Source organism: Lampetra fluviatilis, chromosome 15 (genome assembly GCF_964198595.1).
Source record: "Lampetra fluviatilis chromosome 15, kcLamFluv1.1, whole genome shotgun sequence".
Lineage (NCBI taxonomy): Eukaryota > Metazoa > Chordata > Hyperoartia > Petromyzontiformes > Petromyzontidae > Lampetra > Lampetra fluviatilis.
The window spans coordinates 8,026,578-8,047,052 of NC_136289.1; the positions used below are offsets into that span (position 1 = coordinate 8,026,578).

At 44.8% G+C, this 20,475-nt stretch overlaps 1 protein-coding gene across 5 annotated transcripts; it reads right to left on the reverse strand.

Annotated features, from left to right (window-relative positions):
* Positions 1–237: 237 nt before the first annotated feature.
* SCLT1 (sodium channel and clathrin linker 1) lies at positions 238–20,392 on the reverse strand. 5 transcript variants are annotated; one of them, XM_078863086.1, is made up of 23 exons: positions 20,336–20,377; positions 19,956–20,007; positions 19,787–19,844; positions 18,997–19,064; positions 17,895–17,947; positions 17,662–17,734; positions 16,098–16,153; positions 15,349–15,484; positions 14,678–14,800; positions 13,191–13,256; positions 13,002–13,072; positions 12,300–12,390; positions 9,830–9,921; positions 7,873–8,050; positions 7,146–7,244; positions 6,687–6,758; positions 5,886–5,960; positions 5,025–5,170; positions 4,020–4,212; positions 3,171–3,367; positions 2,379–2,457; positions 2,032–2,127; positions 238–1,757 (listed from the first exon to the last, which is right to left on the reverse strand). In XM_078863086.1, exons 3-23 carry the CDS (start codon positions 19,821–19,823, stop codon positions 1,713–1,715), a joined length of 2,046 nt encoding a protein of 681 aa, XP_078719212.1. In that variant the 5' UTR covers positions 19,824–19,844; positions 19,956–20,007; positions 20,336–20,377; the 3' UTR covers positions 238–1,712. The 5 variants fall into 5 exon arrangements, with proteins under 5 accessions (XP_078719212.1, XP_078719211.1, XP_078719214.1 ...); XM_078863085.1 differs by lacking the exon at positions 19,956–20,007 and having other exon boundaries at positions 20,336–20,379; XM_078863088.1 differs by having other exon boundaries at positions 9,830–9,918; positions 19,956–20,377.
* Positions 20,393–20,475: the final 83 nt, after the last annotated feature.

Genomic DNA, 20,475 nt, shown 5'->3' on the forward strand with positions numbered 1-20,475 from the left:
AAGCCAGAATATCACCTTCGTCAATGTCAGCTCTTTATAGTGTGGAGCACTGCAAATATTTAGAGGCACCCGCCCACAATACTGCACACGTGCCCACTTGTACAGAACATAAATGCTGTATCAATATCAAATATGAATGTCAGTTCCCAGAAGTGGTGAATTCTTATGAGCAAATTTGTTTTGAAATAATTTTCAGAAATAATTACTGCAATTTCATGCACATTTTACAATGAAAAGTTGGCCATCCATTTTTAGTCAAATTACAGCAAGCACGATCACTTATTAAAATTGTATATCTCTAAAATATTGACAGATCATACGAAATAGTAAAATGTGAAAAAATACAAATGGTATTGCTACAAAACATCAGCAAACTTATGTAACATTCACAGTTGTATAAAAAATAAAACATACTTGTGCCTTCTAACTCAGAGGGGTCCCGATATTACATATTACAAATACCATTATCTGCATTAATTTAATTACAATTATTTCCATAAATCCACAGGTAAACAACACAAATGATAATTGTGTGTTACTTAAATAGTGGAATATAAGTCCTTATGCTTGGCAGAACTGTTGCATAAACATAAATCAATTAATTATGGGCCAAGATCATTTTGTCTGAAATAAGATACAAACGTTTTAGGACATGTCAGCACCCACAGTAGTAATGGGAATCTACTATGGATGTTAAGCCATGCAGAGAAGTCTCAAAGCCAGCTCCAATTCCCTTCCTATACTTATCAGTTACCCATGTCCGAGTCTCCCACAATGCACCCAATGTTCTTTTTCTAAGCAGGGTTCAGCCTCGGCAGTACTCTGGTGTGTGACGGCCATGCACAAATTGCTATAGGCTGCAGGGCTGTGGTGGGAATTAGAATGAAGTGCAGCAAAATCCACTTGCACTACTTCTATGCTCCTTAATTTCAATCGACACTGACCAGTGTGGTGAAGTATGGTTGTATAACATCCACAACCAGAACAGCATGGGAAGGCCCTCATCCAGCAGTGGATTGAGAACTGTACACATACACTTATCGGCTACTCCTGTGGGTGGCTGCCAGGATGTGCAAAGATAAAGGATTGTTGCAGGCCATGGCAACACCTACGGGGCTCCCACCCACCTCCCCAAGTAATGAGCCGAGGCCTGACAAAAGAGGGGATTCCATCTGCACCATATATTAGGCAAGAGGAAGGTCACAGGGGAAGCCCCCCATTGTCATGTATCAGAAGATAATGGCTTCCTGGTGGTTACAGATATATATTGTAAACAGTGTTCACATTGCCGTGAAAAGAAAGGCACGAGAGAGCCCCATTCACACTGACAGGTATAGGAGGGGGATTGGGAGGCCGTTTTCAACAGACTTCTCTGCATGGTCTATAGTTGATACGAAGAGAAGATACCGATAAGTTACCACTGTTTTGCTATGACCTATACACATCCTTTACGTAATTACAAAGTTTTATCATAAGTTATTTGTCAATCCAAGCAGGACTTTCGAAATAAAAAGAATCCAAGATTCCCTGAGGTAACAGTTTTATAGTTATCATTATACATTGGCAAAACTTTGCCCTTTTCTAGTTAACTAGATTTCTGTACTTGATGTTAAATATGCGCTGATATGCCATGCCAATCTGATGCCGGTGAAGTGTGGGCATGTTCACTGTGACGATGTAAACTTAATGCAGTGGCTGTCGCCGTCTTAGGCTCAACGATCACGGATCGGAATCCCCTGGGCCGAGTAGCGATTCAGCTGCACGCACACGCGGTGAAGACAGAACGGGAGGAACGCGTGCCATTGTTAGGATTGCCACTTGAAATGGCTTTTCCAGGAAGTAGCTGTCCTAGGAAATGTGAAAATCTTCCCAGAGAAAATCCTTCACATGACATGATGCCGTTATTTTACACCTCAGAAATGGCAACCCCAGCGGCTGTATGCCACGTGGGGATATGAGATTCAGGTGAGTGAGTCACATGGGCACTCAGGCGGGCACCGGCGTGGGAGGTCAGAGGGGAGGGCCGCTTACCTGCTGAGTGGCAGCGGTGGCGCGGTTCTCTGCCTGTGCCAACCTTTTCTGTAACCGCTCCACCTTCTCCTGGCTCTCAGCCTGCAGCTGCTGGCTCTGGGGGGGGGGGGGGGGGCAAGGGGTGACAATATCATTACTTCCACATTCCTAATTCGTGCACTCGTGTATTCATCCAACGATTCTGTTAAGTCAATTATGTGCCCACTGAAACCACGTCTGCTTTAATAAGGAAGACCTGTGAAAGTAAAATGATGTAATTTATTTACACAGCAGGATGAAGGAATTCCTCATTCAGCAGTCAATTGACTAAAGGGCTTTACATGTACATGCACTACACATTAACTCACCTCAACCAAATCCATGCGGGCAGCTTCCAGCAGAGCGGTAAGCTCCTGTGCGTGTTGCTTGTGCCGGCTCAGCTCCGCTCTGCCGCACACACAAATATAACAACACGATTATTTTTATGATTTATATGTCAGGGGTGGGGAACCTTTTCCTTATCGAGGGCCAAATAGGACTCTGAAATCCCTTTGGTGAGCCACACATTTACACTTGTGAACATTATGCAATAATCACGGCAAAAACAATGTCCGCATAAGCACAAACAAGTCCTTGCAGTGACAGCATTGAGCAACAAAATAAAATGTTTCCAGGCCAAAAATATCCCCTTCTGGTGCAAGTTTCGTGTGGTTGAGATGCAGTGATGAATAAGTAACGTTTGCGGGCCGTTTCAAAGTGGGAGGCCTCATGTGGCTACGGGTCGTATGAAATTAAGTCAAAGGCTCTATCTGTCCCAGGAGGGGCCCATAGGTTCCCCACCCCTGCCTTTTGCATTGGTTTGATACAAATGTATTTTTGATACATAAAATTGCTTCAAACATACTTTTGCCTCTGTGCTGTCCACTGGCAAAGATAAACTGACTTTTCAACCAATGCAAGAATTTCTTTTGAGGATATCGTCAACATTGCCATTGCCTAACAGTGAACCAGAAACGCAAACCAGCAGCCATGGCACAAAGCATTACCAATAAGAGTTGAGCAGCAGTGCGCATCTGGTGGCATGTTAAGACGAGCGGCTGCTGCTGCCACCAGACGAACCGCGTGTCGGCTCGTGTCCCCACCCACAGAGCGCCACTCACCCAAGCTTGGCGACTTTCCTCTGTGCAGCAGCGGTGGCATTGCGCGCCTCCTCACGGAAGCGCGTGGTGAGACTTTGCTGCGCCCCCAACATACGGTGCAGCTCCTCGACAGACGCATGCCCCGCCATCTGCAGCTCCTTCAGCCGTGCCTCCAGCGCTGCCTCCTGTGCCTTGCTGTCGTGTTGCATGCGCCACACCTGCCACGCCAGAATGCTATCAATACCGCATCATCATCACCGCTTAAGATTTTTATCACGTCTCCCATACAGCACATCTCTGTGTCAGCTGCCTCTGAGAGACACAAGGTTAATGAGACAAAAATGCTGCACTGGCCAACATATGGGCAATCGTGTGCCAGTTTGAGGCGATGTTGCTATGTGGATTTCCAATGAAGTAACTGGTGGGTAATTGATTAAATTTGGCAGTCAGACTGAACTATGCCCCTGACACCCCCCTGACTCATTAGAAAGTAACATGGGATATTTAACATCCAGTGTAATAAAAACGGCATGTATCATATGGTTAATACAACCGCAACATTAACCACGGCTGTCCGTGGACCCGAACCACAAACCTCAGCAACGAGCGACAATACCAATGAGCCACGTTATCACCAGGACCTTCATTGCACATCCCTGCTGGCACGCAATGGTTAATATCCAGAACAGATCACATATCGTACAAGGATGCAATACCCAATACACATATACATCACAGCGATACGCCCCGCTGCTCCTGACGCAGTTATCTGGCTTGACAACCTGAATATGAAATTGTAGTTGTTTCTTTGCATCTACATCAGCCATACGAAAGAAGAGTTCGGTTAACATCCGGCGCTGGGCCGAGCACCTCTTTGCGTGCGGCTCGCGTCGCCTCCTGGCCCTCGCGGCGCATCCCCTCCACATGCCGCCGCAGCTCGTCGCCCTGCCGCTGTGCTGCCAGCAGCTGCTCGCCGGCATCTTGGCACTCGGCCCGCGCTGCCTCCAGCTGTGAACGCAGAGTCTGCGCGTCCGCCCTCGCACGCGACCGCTCCTCCTCCAGCCTGAGCCACCGCCGCCACCACCATGCAGACGGTGATTTGAAATGACGCGAGACAACATGACAACACGATGCAACAAGACAGAATGCAGTGCATCTTTACAGAACAGCATGACATGACAAATTAAACAAGATACACAATACAAATATTGAACAGGAAATGGCATGACATACGACACAACCTGAAATGAAAACATGACATACCATGCCATACTCCAACACAGTGTAACAAAGATACAATACTGCACAAAATGGCAACCAAACACAAGAGGACATGAAAACACAAATAACACAACATGCAGAAAAATAGTACTGTGTTCAATGTCTGTTGAGACATTTGTGTAATGGCAACTGTGTTGCAGTAGTTTGTGCCCTGTGCTACAATCAGATTCTAGATTGTCAATAACATTAGTGGAAAGTGCTGCAGAATTTGTCCTGAACCTAATTTCCGAACTCGACTAAGCCTTAAATGAGTCCCTGGCAGTGTGTGAATATTAGCACTGGGGGAAAAAAAGACAGCTGGGCGCAGTGCTGAATATTTCACATCCTGGAGTGCCGTGCCAGCCTGAAGATGTCATTGCCCTAGAAGTCTGTATGGCTAAACAGATTATCGGTCTTTGTGTGTGCGTGTGTGTACAAGCATGCTTGTGTTTGATGGTTATCGACAGAGCTTAACTTCATATTTCCGCACTTGGCACACCACATCCAATATACCTTTACCTATGACTGTGCCTACTATTCGCGTACCAACTCCAGTCTACCAGTGACTTGGAAAATGACCATTGATGAACGAAGCCCTGGTTAGCGCCCACTCACTGCATTTCGGCAGCTCTAAGCCTCGCCTGCGTGGCCTGCAGGCTGAGCACCATCTCGTCACGGGCTCTCTCTGCCACCAGACAGCGCTGAAGAAGCACGTCCGACTTGCGCTGCTCTCCCTCGGTCCCGTGGCCCTCCCGGTAGAGCTGACAAATGGAATAAAAAAAAAAGCCTTGTTCCTTAAAACGTCCCTCACATGTATTAATCAATAGACCCCTAAAACAGGTAAGAGCTCACTGAGATTACATGATGCACAAAAGAAGACCTGGTCCAGGTATAATGGTGATACATTTAAATTCAGTGACGTAGAGACGGGATTGGTGGCTCAAATTAAACACTTCTTGTAAGATAATTGGGTGGGGTGCCTGCAGGAGGTGATCTAGCAAACAGTTTTGCAACAGGTTCTCTACAGATTGAAGTCTGAGTGTTGTGGCCTTCAGTCGCTCATTGCCATCAATCATCACTCTCTGGGCAGACTGGTGCATCGTAGAAACTAAACACAATCCAAATAGTTAATTCATTGTCAGTGGTAAACACATAAAAAAAAACTCACAATGATTCATCATTAATATTTCCCTGTAACAAAAAAACATGTAATAGGCTAACATTTACAATAATGGTTATTATTTTTAATAAGCAGCCTGTTTTGCTTTCAGGCCATCATTGACTTTTATTTACCCCAATGTGAGTATACCAGTGGGATTCATAAGATGATGAATCAACAGTCTTGTAATGTGTTTTGGCATGTTGCGCTGCGATATAAATTATCATTACTATTAGAATGCATTAATATAATCTCTGACTTCACATGCTACTATTGCACCTGTTACTTATGATGGACAAACAACACAAATACCGCACCTTCTCCAGCTCATCTTCGGCTGCCCTCTTCTCCCTGATGGCCCGATCCATCAGGTTCTGCTTGTCACTGCACTCCTGGTGGACACAGAGGGGCGTGCGTCACAAACAACGGGAGCGAGCTGCCGCGTTGACCCTGCCCTGAATGAAACAGGACTCCGTGTAACGCAGATCGATATTCTACAGCAGTGGTTCACATTTTCTATGTCACCATCGCTGGAGTCGCAATAACAATTATAATTTAGAAAGCGTCTAAATGCAGACATGGTGTCTCCATACAGAATTATCATTGCATTTCTATGCTATATAAATTCAAACTATTGTTATGAAGGGAAGTGACACCGACTAGGACAACCTCTACCCTTAGTTAAATCATGATTGCCTCTGCGGTCCCACAGCAGAGCAGCGGTTGCCATTTTCAGTGTCACTATAGTCGCCTATAGTGACACCGGCGCCACAACATAAACAACTATCTGAATTTATGTAACGTCTAAATTAATCTAACATATTTCAAGATGCTTCAATGAAATATATTTAGGGAAGTAGCAGAGTCGAGGGGCTGAGGACAGTGTCTTCTTTCCCATTAAACTGAGCAGAGTTTGTGACGCATGCCCCTCTGCGTCCACCAGGAGAGACAGAGCAACAACACGGCACATCCTGGGTTAAAGCAACCGAGGCCCAACACCAATTCGAGCCCCAGGGACAACCGGGGTCAGCCAGGACTGCACCAACGAGTCCCAGGGTCGAAGCCCAAACACCAATTCCCAAAGCATCAGGGCTGCTGCAGCCAGCCATAAGACCTACCATCTGCAGGTTGGACAGCTCCGCAACCAAATGTGAAATCTGTACGTTGCACTGCTTCTTCACGTTCTCCACCTGCCCGGCCACAAAACGAGATCGAAGATACATGTGGGTTACATTTACGTCCACTCGGCGTCGCGACACGACTTGAACGAGTCAGGCATAGCTGTGCCTGGCTGTTAAATCCCATCAGTCTGTGGCCTTAATGGCCTAATCTTCAGCCACCTCATTGGATGTCTCTCTCTTTTGGGCTGCTGTAGGCATGTCCATTATCAGGAGCCTCGTTTCTCTACAAACAGTGTTTTTCCCATGAATTGCTGAGAATGTTCAGGGTGAATAAAGTGGCCTCATTCTTGTTTGTGCCAAAATTATTTCAATACCGGTCCCTCAGCCATGTTGTGTCCACTGTAACGCTCAACCGTGAAGTCAAAGAGGGTCCAGCCCTGGCTCGGAGGTGTGCACCTCTTTGCGGGTCCTGACAGCCGCCTCCTGTACCAGCTGTGCCATGGCCTCCTTCAGTCTCTCCAGCTCCTCGTCCTTCTGCCGCTCACACAGGAGTGCCTGCAGCCAACGGCAAAAAACTCCATCACGACCATCACACGTGCGACATCCCCTACTTACAGCGTGTCTTCCATGTCACGGGCACTGCAGAATCACCCTCGCGTGTCTAACACTGGGATGCAGCCATGTCAAAGAGATCTAGCGCAATGTCTATGGTATACATTCACGGGATCTAGCATGACCTTATAACATACCTTTAGCATCGTATTAAATAAAGGGAGTGATAAGTCACCATTTGTGAGTAAAAATATATTATTGCTATTGTAGCTCTTCCAGACCCAACAACTGGATTAGTGTAGAGTATAACAGGGTAGCAGTCTAGAATTAAGGAGAGAAAAATATTATAATATATTTTTTACTCACGCTAAGGATGCATAAACCAGAGCGCTCGGAGAAATGTAATAACACATAAAAATATGCACAGACAGGTCAAAAGCGTACTTGCTGTTCCACCTCCTACAAGTCACTGCATAGCTGTGCAGTTTGGGGTCTGTGACTTAACAACTGTATGTCCGAGTTACCGGATCAGAGACGAGCATCATCAGCACCATGTCCGGAAGACGAAGGCACACTGCCTGCATCCCTACTTTTTGGCAAACAGCAAAGCTTCGCAGTGCAACTGGCTCACCTGGTCCTTGATCAGCGTAGCCTCATCGAGGAGCTGCAGACCCTCACTTGCCCTTCGCATTGCCTGGAAACGTTCTTCCTCCAGCTGGGCTGCTCGGAGTGCAGCCTCCCCCAGCTGTGCCTGCAGGGCATCACGCTCCCTGCGCAGCGAGTCACCATCCTGTGCCGCCAACCGTAGCCTGTATCGATATCATCGATACCATCATTGCAGTCATCACTGACACCAACACCATCGTCACCACCGCCATTACTATCATCATCACCACCACCGCCGCCGTCATTATGGTCATCACCACCACCACCACAGTGACTAGGAAGCCAGAGAGGAGCAGAGAGTTGACCAAGGGGTGAGAGATATCATCATCAGCTGCCACACTCTACCTATGAAGGCCTCCCCAAGGCATCACCATCCCTCACATTCCCATGATTCAACAACCCCTCTAGCTTCTGCACGAGCTGATGTCATGACTCCACCACCATGCATGCTTAGACTTCCACTCCACCATCAGTCACGAAAAATGGGCACTATCCCTTCTCATGACATGTCCTGCCAAGCCCACTTTCATAACAAAACAGCCAATATGATTTTGACCAATCTTCACATGTTTTGTAATTCTTGGGTTATTCTTTCTGTCTCACAGCATATGAGTCAAGGGGGGGGGGTTGTTTGACCATACCTCACCATGCTCGTCAATGTTGGTTGATAAAGGATGGGTAGCTCAGGACTGGTTTACATATAACTCGCTCATGATGATAGCCATGACCTGGAATTAAACACAGCTCGCAAGCTACAAAACCAAGTGTGCTAACAGCTGCACGCACCACTACTCTATCTTGGATGTTAATAAATTAGGATGTAATATTTCTTAAAATGTAATCTATCAAACCAAAAATATGCATTGGAACGATATGAAGTTATATTGCCTGGTGGTATGCAATTGAAAAGGGTTGCAGTGAATTTGGCCCAATAAATCACGTTTATAGACATGACAGATGAGAATGGATTACCCGTGTAAAAATGTCACTGGGCAATTTTTTTTCGCACTCTCTCGTGAGGTTTGTGAAGAACACAGTAACATCATTTAATCAGTTGTCTGCCCACACACAGCAGCTTTAAGAACATTATTTCTGTAGTTTTTATTTTCACATTTGCAATTGAATGCAAGCAATGCTGACAATGTACATCGTCATTTAAGAATAGAGAGCGTACATTTTTCTTCTTGGTTCTTTCGGTAAAGTCACGTAGAAGGAAAATAATAAAATAATAAAAATAAAACATAATAAAATAATTCTCACGACGTTTCGGCCACAACGCAAGCAGCCGTCTTCAGGTGGAGATCAGGTCTTCAGGTGGAGAAAAGGTCTGTCGACAGACCTGTTCTCCACCTGAAGACGGCTGCTTGCGTTGTGGGCGAAACGTCGTGAGAATTATTTTATTATGCTTTATTTTTATTCTTTTATTATTTTCCTTCTACGTGACTTTACCGAAAGAACCAAGAAGATGAATCCCTGCAGTCACGAAAGCTTTAAATCAAAGCGTACATTTTATTAAATATAATCCGTGTGGATTACGTACAGCTATTCCTTTTGTTGCCTATGACCAAATCACCTGGAACACGACGAATCCCATCAGATATCGACAGCTAAGCCATGCATAAAGCAGGTGTTGTAAGCTAACCGAGGGGCTACGTTATCAGCAGAGGGCAGTGCAGAAAAACCATTGATGTTCTCGATTCGAAACTGCCATGTCTACGCTTCCCATCTTCACCAACACAAACTGATCAGTATGGTGAAGTATTGTCAAATTGCCCCCACAACCGGCACGGCGTGGGGAGACTCTCCCCCAGCAGTGCCTCGACAAAAGGGCTGTACATATACAGTAACGTACAGCTCTGATTGTGTGTCTGTGCTTGCTTTGTGTTATAGTGACATTACAGAGGGAGAGGGGGGGGGCATACCTGGCATCCAGCTGCGTCACTGTCTTGCGCATCTGCTGCGAGCGACGCTCGGTCGCCTGTTCTTGCCCCCGCATGGCCGTGTCCTCCTCCTCCTGCGGCACCGCGCGGGTATGAACATTAACATGGGTGCCACGGTGGCGTGATGTTAACTACCTTGCCTGGTATGCAGGTGGTCGTGAGTTCTATCCCAACCCCGGCACCTGTATATTTGGAGTTTGCATGTTCTCCCGGTGGTCACATGGATTTTTCTGCAAGTCCTCCAGTTTTTCCCTCCACTTGCGTTTACTATTTGGCTGCTATATATTTCCACATGATAAGCCACTTCACTGGGCAATCATTTGTGACCAGGTCGCTACTGAAAAAGATCTATACAGCTCAGTGGGCCTTACCCCCAACTCCCTGTCTGCCCAGCAAATTAATTGTTTGATTCAGGGTAGGAATTCGAATCAACGGTTGATTCTGTTTTGTCTTATTTCAATCCTCTCATTTATACTGCTTAGAATTTTTTAAATAAAAATTAGAAGAGAAATGTCAGAAAGTTAAAGAAAATTTTACCAAAGAGTACAAATAAGATGGTCAAAATAAAAAATTCAAACAGCCTAAATGTAACACGAGCATAATAATTGCATAGCATTTGCAGAAACCATTAATAACAGATTTTTCATGTTCACAATAAGATGCATTGGTCGTGAGCACAAAAACTAATTTCATTTAATTAATCAAGTTATTGTTGCATGACTTGTGAACATCATCACTCAGACCCATGAATAACCAGTATCTTGGTCGCATACCACATCATCCCTACTCAGCAGACTGATCTCACAAAGAGCAGCAGAGCCAGTGGGGACAGCTGTAGAAAAATGATGCCAACAGCTACAGACTACCCTTTTCTCTTATTCCACTGGTGTCTGTTCTCCCTGCCTATTTCACAACAATTAACTGGTGACGACGCCTACACAGGTCATGAGCAACATTGATGAGTAAATCGCCCTCCCAGGATCTATACCTATGGTAAAATTCTAATATATGCTAGAGTCTAGACTATTACTACAGAGCCATTTTAAAATGTTTACCCAAGAACAAGCAGATTCATTTTATTATGATGACAACCCAGCTTGGGATCTCTGGCCAATAATGTTTTTGTTAATGTTTGCTTGGGTGAGGAAACTGGGAAGCCCAGTAAAAAGACCACACATATTGGAGAATGGCAATTACCATGTGGATTCTAAACCATAAAAATGCAACCACATGCCAAGATGCTATACAAACTTGGGGAAATTGTGCATATGTAGAGAATTTTAAGAGGGTTTTAATTGAGGAGAGGAAGTTAGAGACCAGAGAGGGAGTTGGAATTACATTGTCGCGGAAGTGCAGTTAAGACACCTCATTTAAAAAAAAGAGTAAATAATAGGCAGCCTGCTTTTAAAGCAAGGAAATTCCAGATAATCGAGGTAGAATCAGCTGAAAAACGCACAAACATAAAGGTTGCTGTTTGACAACAACAAAAATCCAGGCAAAAACACTGAGGCTCACTGAGGATTCACAGATGAATAATAAACCTTATTATGTTTATTATAACAGTAGTAATACTATGTATGTACACTGCAATGTTACGTACACTGCTTAATGGAAGTTTGGTTATCTGGTACTTATTCTGCCTGACCTACTGCACTGCCAACTTCCTTTCTGTGAACAAGTCCAGGCTGAACATTCCTCTCCCCCACTGACTACGAGTGTCTCACTCGGTGAAGAATCTTTATTCTCACCTTTACCCTCGTTGGCTTTCCATCTTATCCCTGTAGCCTACTATCTCCTCCACCTCCCATCTTGAAACATGTTCCACTTACTATAGCTCCCAAGATCCATATGGACCCCCTGTTGAAATATAATTTTGAGATGGGGTCGCATTCAGACACGTTAAAAACCCATATATGCCAGGAGAAAGTCCATGCCTGTCATCCGGCACAGTGCGACTCCAAGCCCACTGGTCTGTGAGGTGGCCAGGAGATGGCAGTACAGCAAATTAGTGTGTGAGCCTGTAGTTATTTAATGTACTGTATGGGTTTTCTTTGGGAACTCCAGTTTCCGATCCCATTAAAAAATATAAAATAGCGTTTGTCAAAAATTCCAATGTGTTTATGTCTGTGAACTCGTAGAGGTTTTCCTAAATTATTGAATGTCAAAATGTTTTGGAAATTGTATGGTGTGGTTACGTTGTGAGCAGCAGATGGCAGTGCACCTAAATCAATCGTTGTACTGTACAATGTCTATGCTCCCCCCCCCCTTCACCAACCTGCACTGATCAGCATGGTGAACATGATCAAATAGTGCCCCCCCACCTCCCACCAACTTCATTGGCGTGAGGAAGCCCCTACATCCAATAGTGGATTGACAAAAAAGGGATATACGTGCATATATGGATTAGTTGTACCGTGTATGTAAGAAACAAGCATTGCATGACTGTACTGACTTTCTTCAGCAGCTCCTCGCGAAGACTCTGCATTGCCCTGCCCAGCTCCTCAGACTTAGCATCGGACGTGCGCAGCTCCATCTTGGCCTGCCTACACATGTGGGTGATACAGGGTGGGCACCATAAAAGGGCAGTGGTGGTGATGGCATTGGGTACGGCACATCGGAGCCTTAGGGCTGTCTTCCACTACACCGTCTCTGACATCTCCATCGAATATTACTTTACAGATTACACCACTGATGTGCAAACATGAATGTAATTATTTCTGAAGCAAATGAAAACACAAACAACAGCAATTACTCTGACTGAATTTCACATGAATTGAATTATTGTACTGTGTTCAAATGTATGACCATTGTTACAACTTACATATTTTTTGTTTCTCTACATTGATTTACTTTTTCAAATGAATGCCTTAAATAAATGTTCATGGAATAAGAAGTGACGCATAGCAGTGTGACACAGGTTACAGTGTGAGACGGGGTTGTGCACTGAAGCAGAATGCAGCACAGCAGGACAAGACAAGACAAACGGGCGAAGCTATAAAAGGTGGACTGAGGCAGGATGGTGTACAAGAGGGTGGAAGGGTGCAACACAGCAGGGTGGATAGAGAGAATGCATCGGAGTAGGGTGAGCATGAGGCAGGATGAAGCAAAACAGAGTAGAGCGATGCCAGGTGCAGCACGCCAGAGTCGACCGTACCGGAGCTGAAGGCGCAGCTGATTCAGCTCCACGTTTTGGTCACCGAGTGTTTTCGCCAGCTGCTGGTTGCTCTGCAATGACACAGTACAGTCACCCAAAATTAGATATTCCCCGTTACATTTCAAAGATATTCGTCAAACAAAGTTATTGAAAACCAACATGCCCGTCGGTGACTTGTGTTTTTCTCACCGTTTCTAGCCTCTGTTTAGCGACTTGCAGCTGCTGGGAAAATTGCTGCACCTCCATCAGATGCTCCTGCAGGAGGACACACACAGACAGAGCTTGTTGTTCGTTTTAAGGAAGACATGTGTCAGCAGCAAGACTGCATCATAAATATTGCACAGCAGCAGCATCAGCGGATAGAATCAGGGTGCCAAAAGTTTTTACATCATAAACCTTGACCTTTAAACTTTTATTATTTCCAACTATTTTTCCCTTGTGGAAAATGCTGCTCAAAGGAATACTGTGCAGCCCATCAAACACTTCCCATATCATTTGCTACTTTTAATAATGGTAAATACCTGAAAGATATCATCAGAATGATATACTTCAAGTGAGCCATGAGTACTCTGGAAAAGTGTTTAAATTCATTAGAAAATCCAAACTCTAGCCTCGGGCTCCAGAAAGCCATATGGGCTTAACTTTCAAATCCTCTTCCCAATTTTAGACTTCCCTTCGGGCCTTAATTATGTATTTAAGCTCTTGCATAAGCCCCTGTGACAAACCTAAGTTATGTCTGGGTGTCGATGTATTCGTGAGTGTTCACTGGAGAACAGGGTATTGAATATGTAAAGGGAAAAGCGTAACTTTGATCATGGTAATCCAAATCCTGAGCTTAACACCAGACAAAAACCTGGGCTGGAGATTTTTTAAGGTGTCGCAATATAAATGTATGGACAGCACGCTCGAAAACGTGCAAAAGAGTATCAGTGGGGAACAAATGTTGGCAATAATGTACCAACAGTACTTCAGCAACATAAAGAAAACAAAGAGAACACAAAGTTTCTTTACAACATAGTCGTCTCAATAGGTTCTCACAAGATAAAGAGAACAGAAGTGAACTCTGATCCTTTGTAAACATACCAATGCATGTTGTTCACTGGTTGTTTACTAACCTAGAAGGTGGGTATGTATGTGTTGCCAGAGTGAAAGAGACCTAACCTTGATTAAAGGTAGGTTCTTCAACTATATTTTCCAGCGGGCTACGTAATAATGTGACACTATGCATGTGTTCTGGAGGGCCACATGACAACATAGGTCAAGTGGACAAAGGTTATGTCACATGACGTTATGTGTACTTCTTATCTCAAAGTCTCTTATCTGTCCCTCCCTTGTTTACTCTCTTTCATCATACAATTCGTTATATCTTTCCTACAGCTTGCCTGTTTATCACCCTCTCTCCGTCATCTCACTAATTTGTCTCTCTTTGTTCCAGCACGCCATGTCTGTCAGCGGGCCAGAGCTTGGTAGGCCACTCCAAGGGCCTGTTGAAGAACCCAGTATCAAAGCCATTATTTATAAGCATATGTTTTACAATGCACATGAGCACGTGACATTAGATTGCTTAATGTCTATATGTTGCAGCTGAAGTGCAGACTAGACTAAAGGAAGTTAATAACAGTGGCTGCAGCTGCTGGTGGTTCTGTTGCCAGCTCCCGGACAGCGAGAGGAGGAACCTTGTAGTGTTGCCGCTCCTGCAGGTGTAGCTGAGCGTCGCCCACGTGCTCCTGGTAGAGCTCATTCAGTTGCTCCAGCTCCTCCGAGGTTATGCGCCACATCTGAAGCGCCTGCTCCTTCTCCTGCCGAGCACAGCGGTGGTCATGGGGTAGGTGCGAGGGAGGGAAGTACATGTAAGCCAAAGGCATTTAATGATTCTTATACAACTGTATTAGCGGTGACGCAGTGGTTAGCGTGCTGCGCGATGAACCCAAAGACTGAGCTAAACTCCTAGTTACGGCTGACATCAGTGGCAATTGATATCCGAATCAGTTCTGGCCACCTTCTGCAGAACACCTGCAGTGATCAGTGTGGTGAAGTATGGTCAAATATTCCCCATGACCTACATAGTGTGCAGAGGGTCTCATTCTTATTTAATTGCAACAATTAATTGAATCATGGACAGGATGAATCATAACAGGCCTACCAATGCCCCATGTGCCAAGTGGAAAGTGTGCCAATGCGCAGTGGCAATCAAGCAGGGGCGATTGCGCACAGCATGGACTAACACGCACAAGATGCTCACACACAAACACACAGCGACAAAGATTGTGTTTATCCACATAAAGTCGCTGTATTTGTACCCAACAGGGTTTGTCCGAGAATGTGTCATCATGCATGCTGTTCTCACCTGATTGGCTAACTGGACCTGCTGCTGCAGGTTTCTGGCCATGTCCTCTTCTGTAAGGTCAGAAGTGAGCACACCCAGACTTGTGGCCGCACCATCCAGCTGTGTTTCAACACTCTTCCTCAGCTCCGCATGCAGCCTATAGAGAAGATAAACAAGGAAGAGAATCATGCATGTACATGGATTTTGTATCGCTTTCTAAGATGCATTTGTCCTCGGAAGTATTTAATTAGCTCAAATAATGATCGGTCTCAGACCATGCATGCAAGAAACAATACATCCTCAGGCTACGATGATACAACAGGCCCCAGAGGGTATGAATAACCCTTTGGATAAATTTCCTGGTTTTCCATAGGATACGTCTCTAATAGCAACACAACTTTATAGGACCCTTTTGTTCATGATGGTTTATCTTTACGACCGTTACCGTGCTTCCTCCTTACAGACAGATGGATACAGACAGACAGCTATAATGCATTAACGATGTCAACCTTGGTTGGAAAGCGTAAGGAAATTTAAAATTAGGCCTCCTTAAACTTAGTGTCCAGAGTAACCATCTATTGTACATTGTGCTATGGTGGTCTCATACATCAAAACTAAAATACAGTTTGCACTCAAGAAGAAGGTGATTTTACATATGCTGAAAGTAACCTGGATGCATTCGGTTCGCAAAATGATTGGCTGAACAGTTACTGTTTAGGTGAATTAGAATCGCTGTCATATTTTTACATTTTATAAACAAGTTGTCCCACCTCTCGTTTTCCACCACCACTCTATCCATCTTGAGCTTCATCTCGCCCATCAGGCTCTGAGGAGGAGAGGCACACATTTGAAAAGAGACCCTCTCTTATCGTACACAACAGCACTGGTGCGGGTCTCTAGTAAGAGCCGACCCACGGTTGCAGGCTTTAGAGGAGCTGCCCACAAAAGGCATTTCAAGGGTCCTCTCACAATAGTGACATCAAGACTATGTGGGGGCGATATGGCCACAAAAAGTGTTTTTGCTGCCGGCTCAAACATTAAAAATAAGCTACAAGGCGGTCATGCTTCACTGGGCTGGCAACAATAAGCCTAAAAGAAAACAGCACAAAGTTATATAAAATAATAAATCAAAGCAGCCAAAATATAGTGGTTTTGGCAGGAGCCACTAGGTTTTATACCCGGTGTACTTAAAGCCATACATACATTTATTCGCACGCAAGTCCTGATAACAGTACTGCAAAGAATTAGCATTAAATATAAACAAAGATTAGCTGCATAATGTAATGTGTAGTGGGCTCAGCAACGAAGTGTGGTTACTTCACGAGCTTTTAAAATAGTGAGGATTTTATGAGACATGCTTTGACGATGTGACGGAACAATGAGCACATTCGCCAATCGATCTGCCATGAACACCTTCCACTGCAAGCTAAATGCTATGGCTTATCTAAGCACCGCTCCATTATTTTCTCCCCCCCCCAAAACAGCGCTAACTTTAAACCACAATGTGCTCTATGAGCCAATAAAATGCATTATACACTTGCACATTACACACACAACCATCAGGGCAATATGCAGTAAATTACAGTTTCCCCAGCAGTCTCAGCAGCCAAGTAACTGCAAATAGGAGCAGCAGGTGAGGGCACCGCCAGGCACACCTCTAAGTTGGCAACATTGGAGCTGTCAATATTTTTTATTGAATCTTAGGTGGCCTGTTGACCGTTTATAATGCCAAGTCAAGGCAATGAGCTGGCATTGCTGAGATGCAAGATTCAAATCAAGGTTCGAATCAAGGTTAAATCTATCCATGATTAAACCGGGTTCTCACGTGTAACAAGGTTATGTTCTCATCATATATACAAACAGATAAAGAATATGGAACAAAATCTGAAAAGCGCACAAAGAAGCATGAAGAGATGCATCAACATCACACTGACTGTCAAGAAAAATAAATGCTCTTAGGCAGAAAGCATGGCTAAAAAGGGATGATGGGCAATGATTGAGAGTGAGGAAAGTGGCAGCTAAAGGAGAGAATGAGTCCAAGAGGATAACTTCCATGAGATGCAGGGATGAGATAAACTCATATGTTGAAGCTGGATCGTTGCATTATGACACCATGAAAGAAGGCAAAAACTTGGATAGGCCACCATTCAACAGTGGATAGATCATGGCTGATTTATAACAAGGTATTCAATTTTTTTTTATTACACGGCTTAAGAACAAACTATTTATAAAGACGTTGCATGTTGTTTGTTGATATAAAACAAATATGTTGCCGTGTTAGAGGACAGGTCTTGTGCTGTGAGTTTGATGCAGGATGGGTCCATTGCCACCCACCTGGTAGTTGCGGAGCTGCCCTTCCATTTCCTCCAAGTGGCGGTCGTATTCGGCCATGAGGGGTGCGAGCAGGCTGTCGTGACAAGTACAAATATTTTGGCTCAAACGGACGGTCAACAAACTGTGCAATGAATTGCCACACTGACCAAGCCTGGGAATTACTGTTTGCTTCTTCGCCTTCTGAAATTTGCCGTTAATGCTCAAACCGGCCGCGAATGTGTAAATATGCTCACCTTTTGTCCGTCAGCCATGGGGCTGGTGGGTCCCCCTCACCAAAGACTCCTGCCTGGACAACCATGTTGAAATTTGTGTTTATTTATTCAGCTTTATCAACAGAGCAAATGTATATTAGGTGCTGGTTCAGGTGCTGGAGGTTAAGTTCATAAATACATTCAAAAAGCGGATTACAAAAATCACGTTGAAAAAATTACACTGCCCAGTCTGCAACTGGATGCACGGACAGTCAGTCAGGAGCACCTTTCAAGCAGGTATGATATTTCATGCTTTGACATGTTTTCTTACTCTAATTACATACAGTAATAGTGAATACAGCTGCTTATCAACAAATTAGCTCTCAGATTAAATTACAGGGTGTTTCAAAACGATGGACCCAATTTCAAAGCAGTATATTTCACGATGGCAACATGTTACAATTACACAAAAAGTCACAAACGGTTGAATGAGTTATCAAGTTTTACTAACCATTTTATAAATGCTCTATGTGCCCTCCACCTGCTGTACGGACAACATTGAGACGATAGTTGAATTCGTCCCAAACGCCTCTCAAAGTGTCTTCTTCCACTGAAGTCACCGCTGCCGTGATTCTGTTTTTGATGTCATCCAGATTAGTCGCTAATGGGGGCACAAAATAACGGTCTTTGACGAATCCCCACAAGAAAAAGTCGCAGGGTGTGATGTCTGGGGATCTTGGGGGCTATTGTAGCGCCAAGTCTTGGGGTCCCGTGCGACCTATCCAACGTTGAGGCAGCGCGTCTTGCGAATGACTGAGGCTAGGGGCTGTTAGTGCGCTGGGAGAGGCATCTAGCGGTAATCATTTAAAACTCTATACCCCGCCCTTTCAAGTGGTAAGAGTTTCATTCATGGGCGGTTCGTGGTTGCAGAGATATAGCAATTTCAAATCGGGTCCATCTTTTTGAAACACCCTGTATAATGGGTTAGTTACATCGTGTTGTGTGCTAGTATTTTAGATGAACACATACTAAATATGCACTGCCTGTGCAAACTATGTGTGAAATAAATTAAGCCTATAGACTGAGAAAAGTGTATTTATTCGCTCGAGTGAGCAGCCAGCATGTGGAAACATGCAGCACGTACCGGTGTGGAGGCAGGTGGGGCCAAGTACTTGACCTGGTACCGATTGAGAACTGCGTTGAGCCGTTGCACTGGACACGAGACCACCGCATCACATTTAGTTATTCGTATAATTCTGGATCTGCCTCATGCAAGAGCCACACACAGTCTCTTATTGGGCTCTCAAAATAAATAACTATTACTGTTTAGCACGACATATTCGTAGGAACAATTGCACCAGTTCTCCATGGGTTTACCCTGGGTTGAATGATAATGCTGTAATGCAAATGCATTGTATATTGGGTGGCACAGCGGATAGTACACTGCACCAGAGGTCGCAAACGGGTTGTGATTCCTTACCCGTACCCGGCCGCACCAGGGTCGCAAACGGGTACCCGTACCCGTACCCTACCCGATACCCGGCTACCCGTACCCGGCCGGGTATCGGGTAGGGTAAGGGTACCCGATTGCGACCTCTGGGATTGCTTGTGTTGCAGTCGAAATGTCGTGAAAATGTTATTGTTTAATATTTGTATTGTTTTATTATTTCCCTTCTACGTGACTTTACCGAAAGAACCAAGAATATCTATAATAGTTATTATAATAATGATGATGGATGTGGAAGGGAAATCTCGCGACGCTGTGAGAATTTTATTGTTTTATATTTGTATTATTTTATTATTTCCCTTCTACGTGACTTATAACCGAAAGAACCAATAATATCTATAATAGTTGTTATTATAATGATGATGATGGATGTGGAAGGGAAATCGCGTGACGCCGCTTGCGTCGCCGTGGCAACACGGCTCCTCACCCTGCTGCCTCAGGAACGCCGCATCCTCAGAGCTCATCGCTCGCGATCCGTGGATTCACTGCCAAACGGCAAATCATATCGACAACAAATCACGAGCCATCGACGGTGTACGTGGACGTTCACAATCGTTGCAATGAGGGTGTTAACTTCACGTGCAAACCGCGATTACCGGTGGGTGCGGCCTGGTGTCAATTGACGCACTCCCGTCTCGACTAACGACGCTAAAAAACAATCGAACAGAGTACAAATTACGGAGAGAGAACCCGACGGCTGGAAATTATTTACTTAAAAAAAGAAAACAATTTACACTTAACAATAAAATACCGATAGCAACACCGGTACCCCCTCACGTAAAACTATTTACGCTGAACAAAAATACCGAAAGCAACACTAGCATCCCCTCACGTAAACGTCTCCCTCACGTAAAACCATTTACGCTTAACAAAAATATATCGATAGCAACACTGGCACCCCCTCACGTAAACGTCCCCTTCACTTCAAACTATTTACGCTTAACAACAACAACGACAAAAATACCGAAAGTCACACCGGCATCGCCTCACGTAAGCGTCTCTCCCGCTTCAATTCACCGCTCGAATAGCCCCGCCCCGCGAGCTCGCGGACCAATCGGAGTGCGGCGCGCCGGGCTCAAGCGGGCACGCGGCGACCAATCGGACGGCCGCGATTTG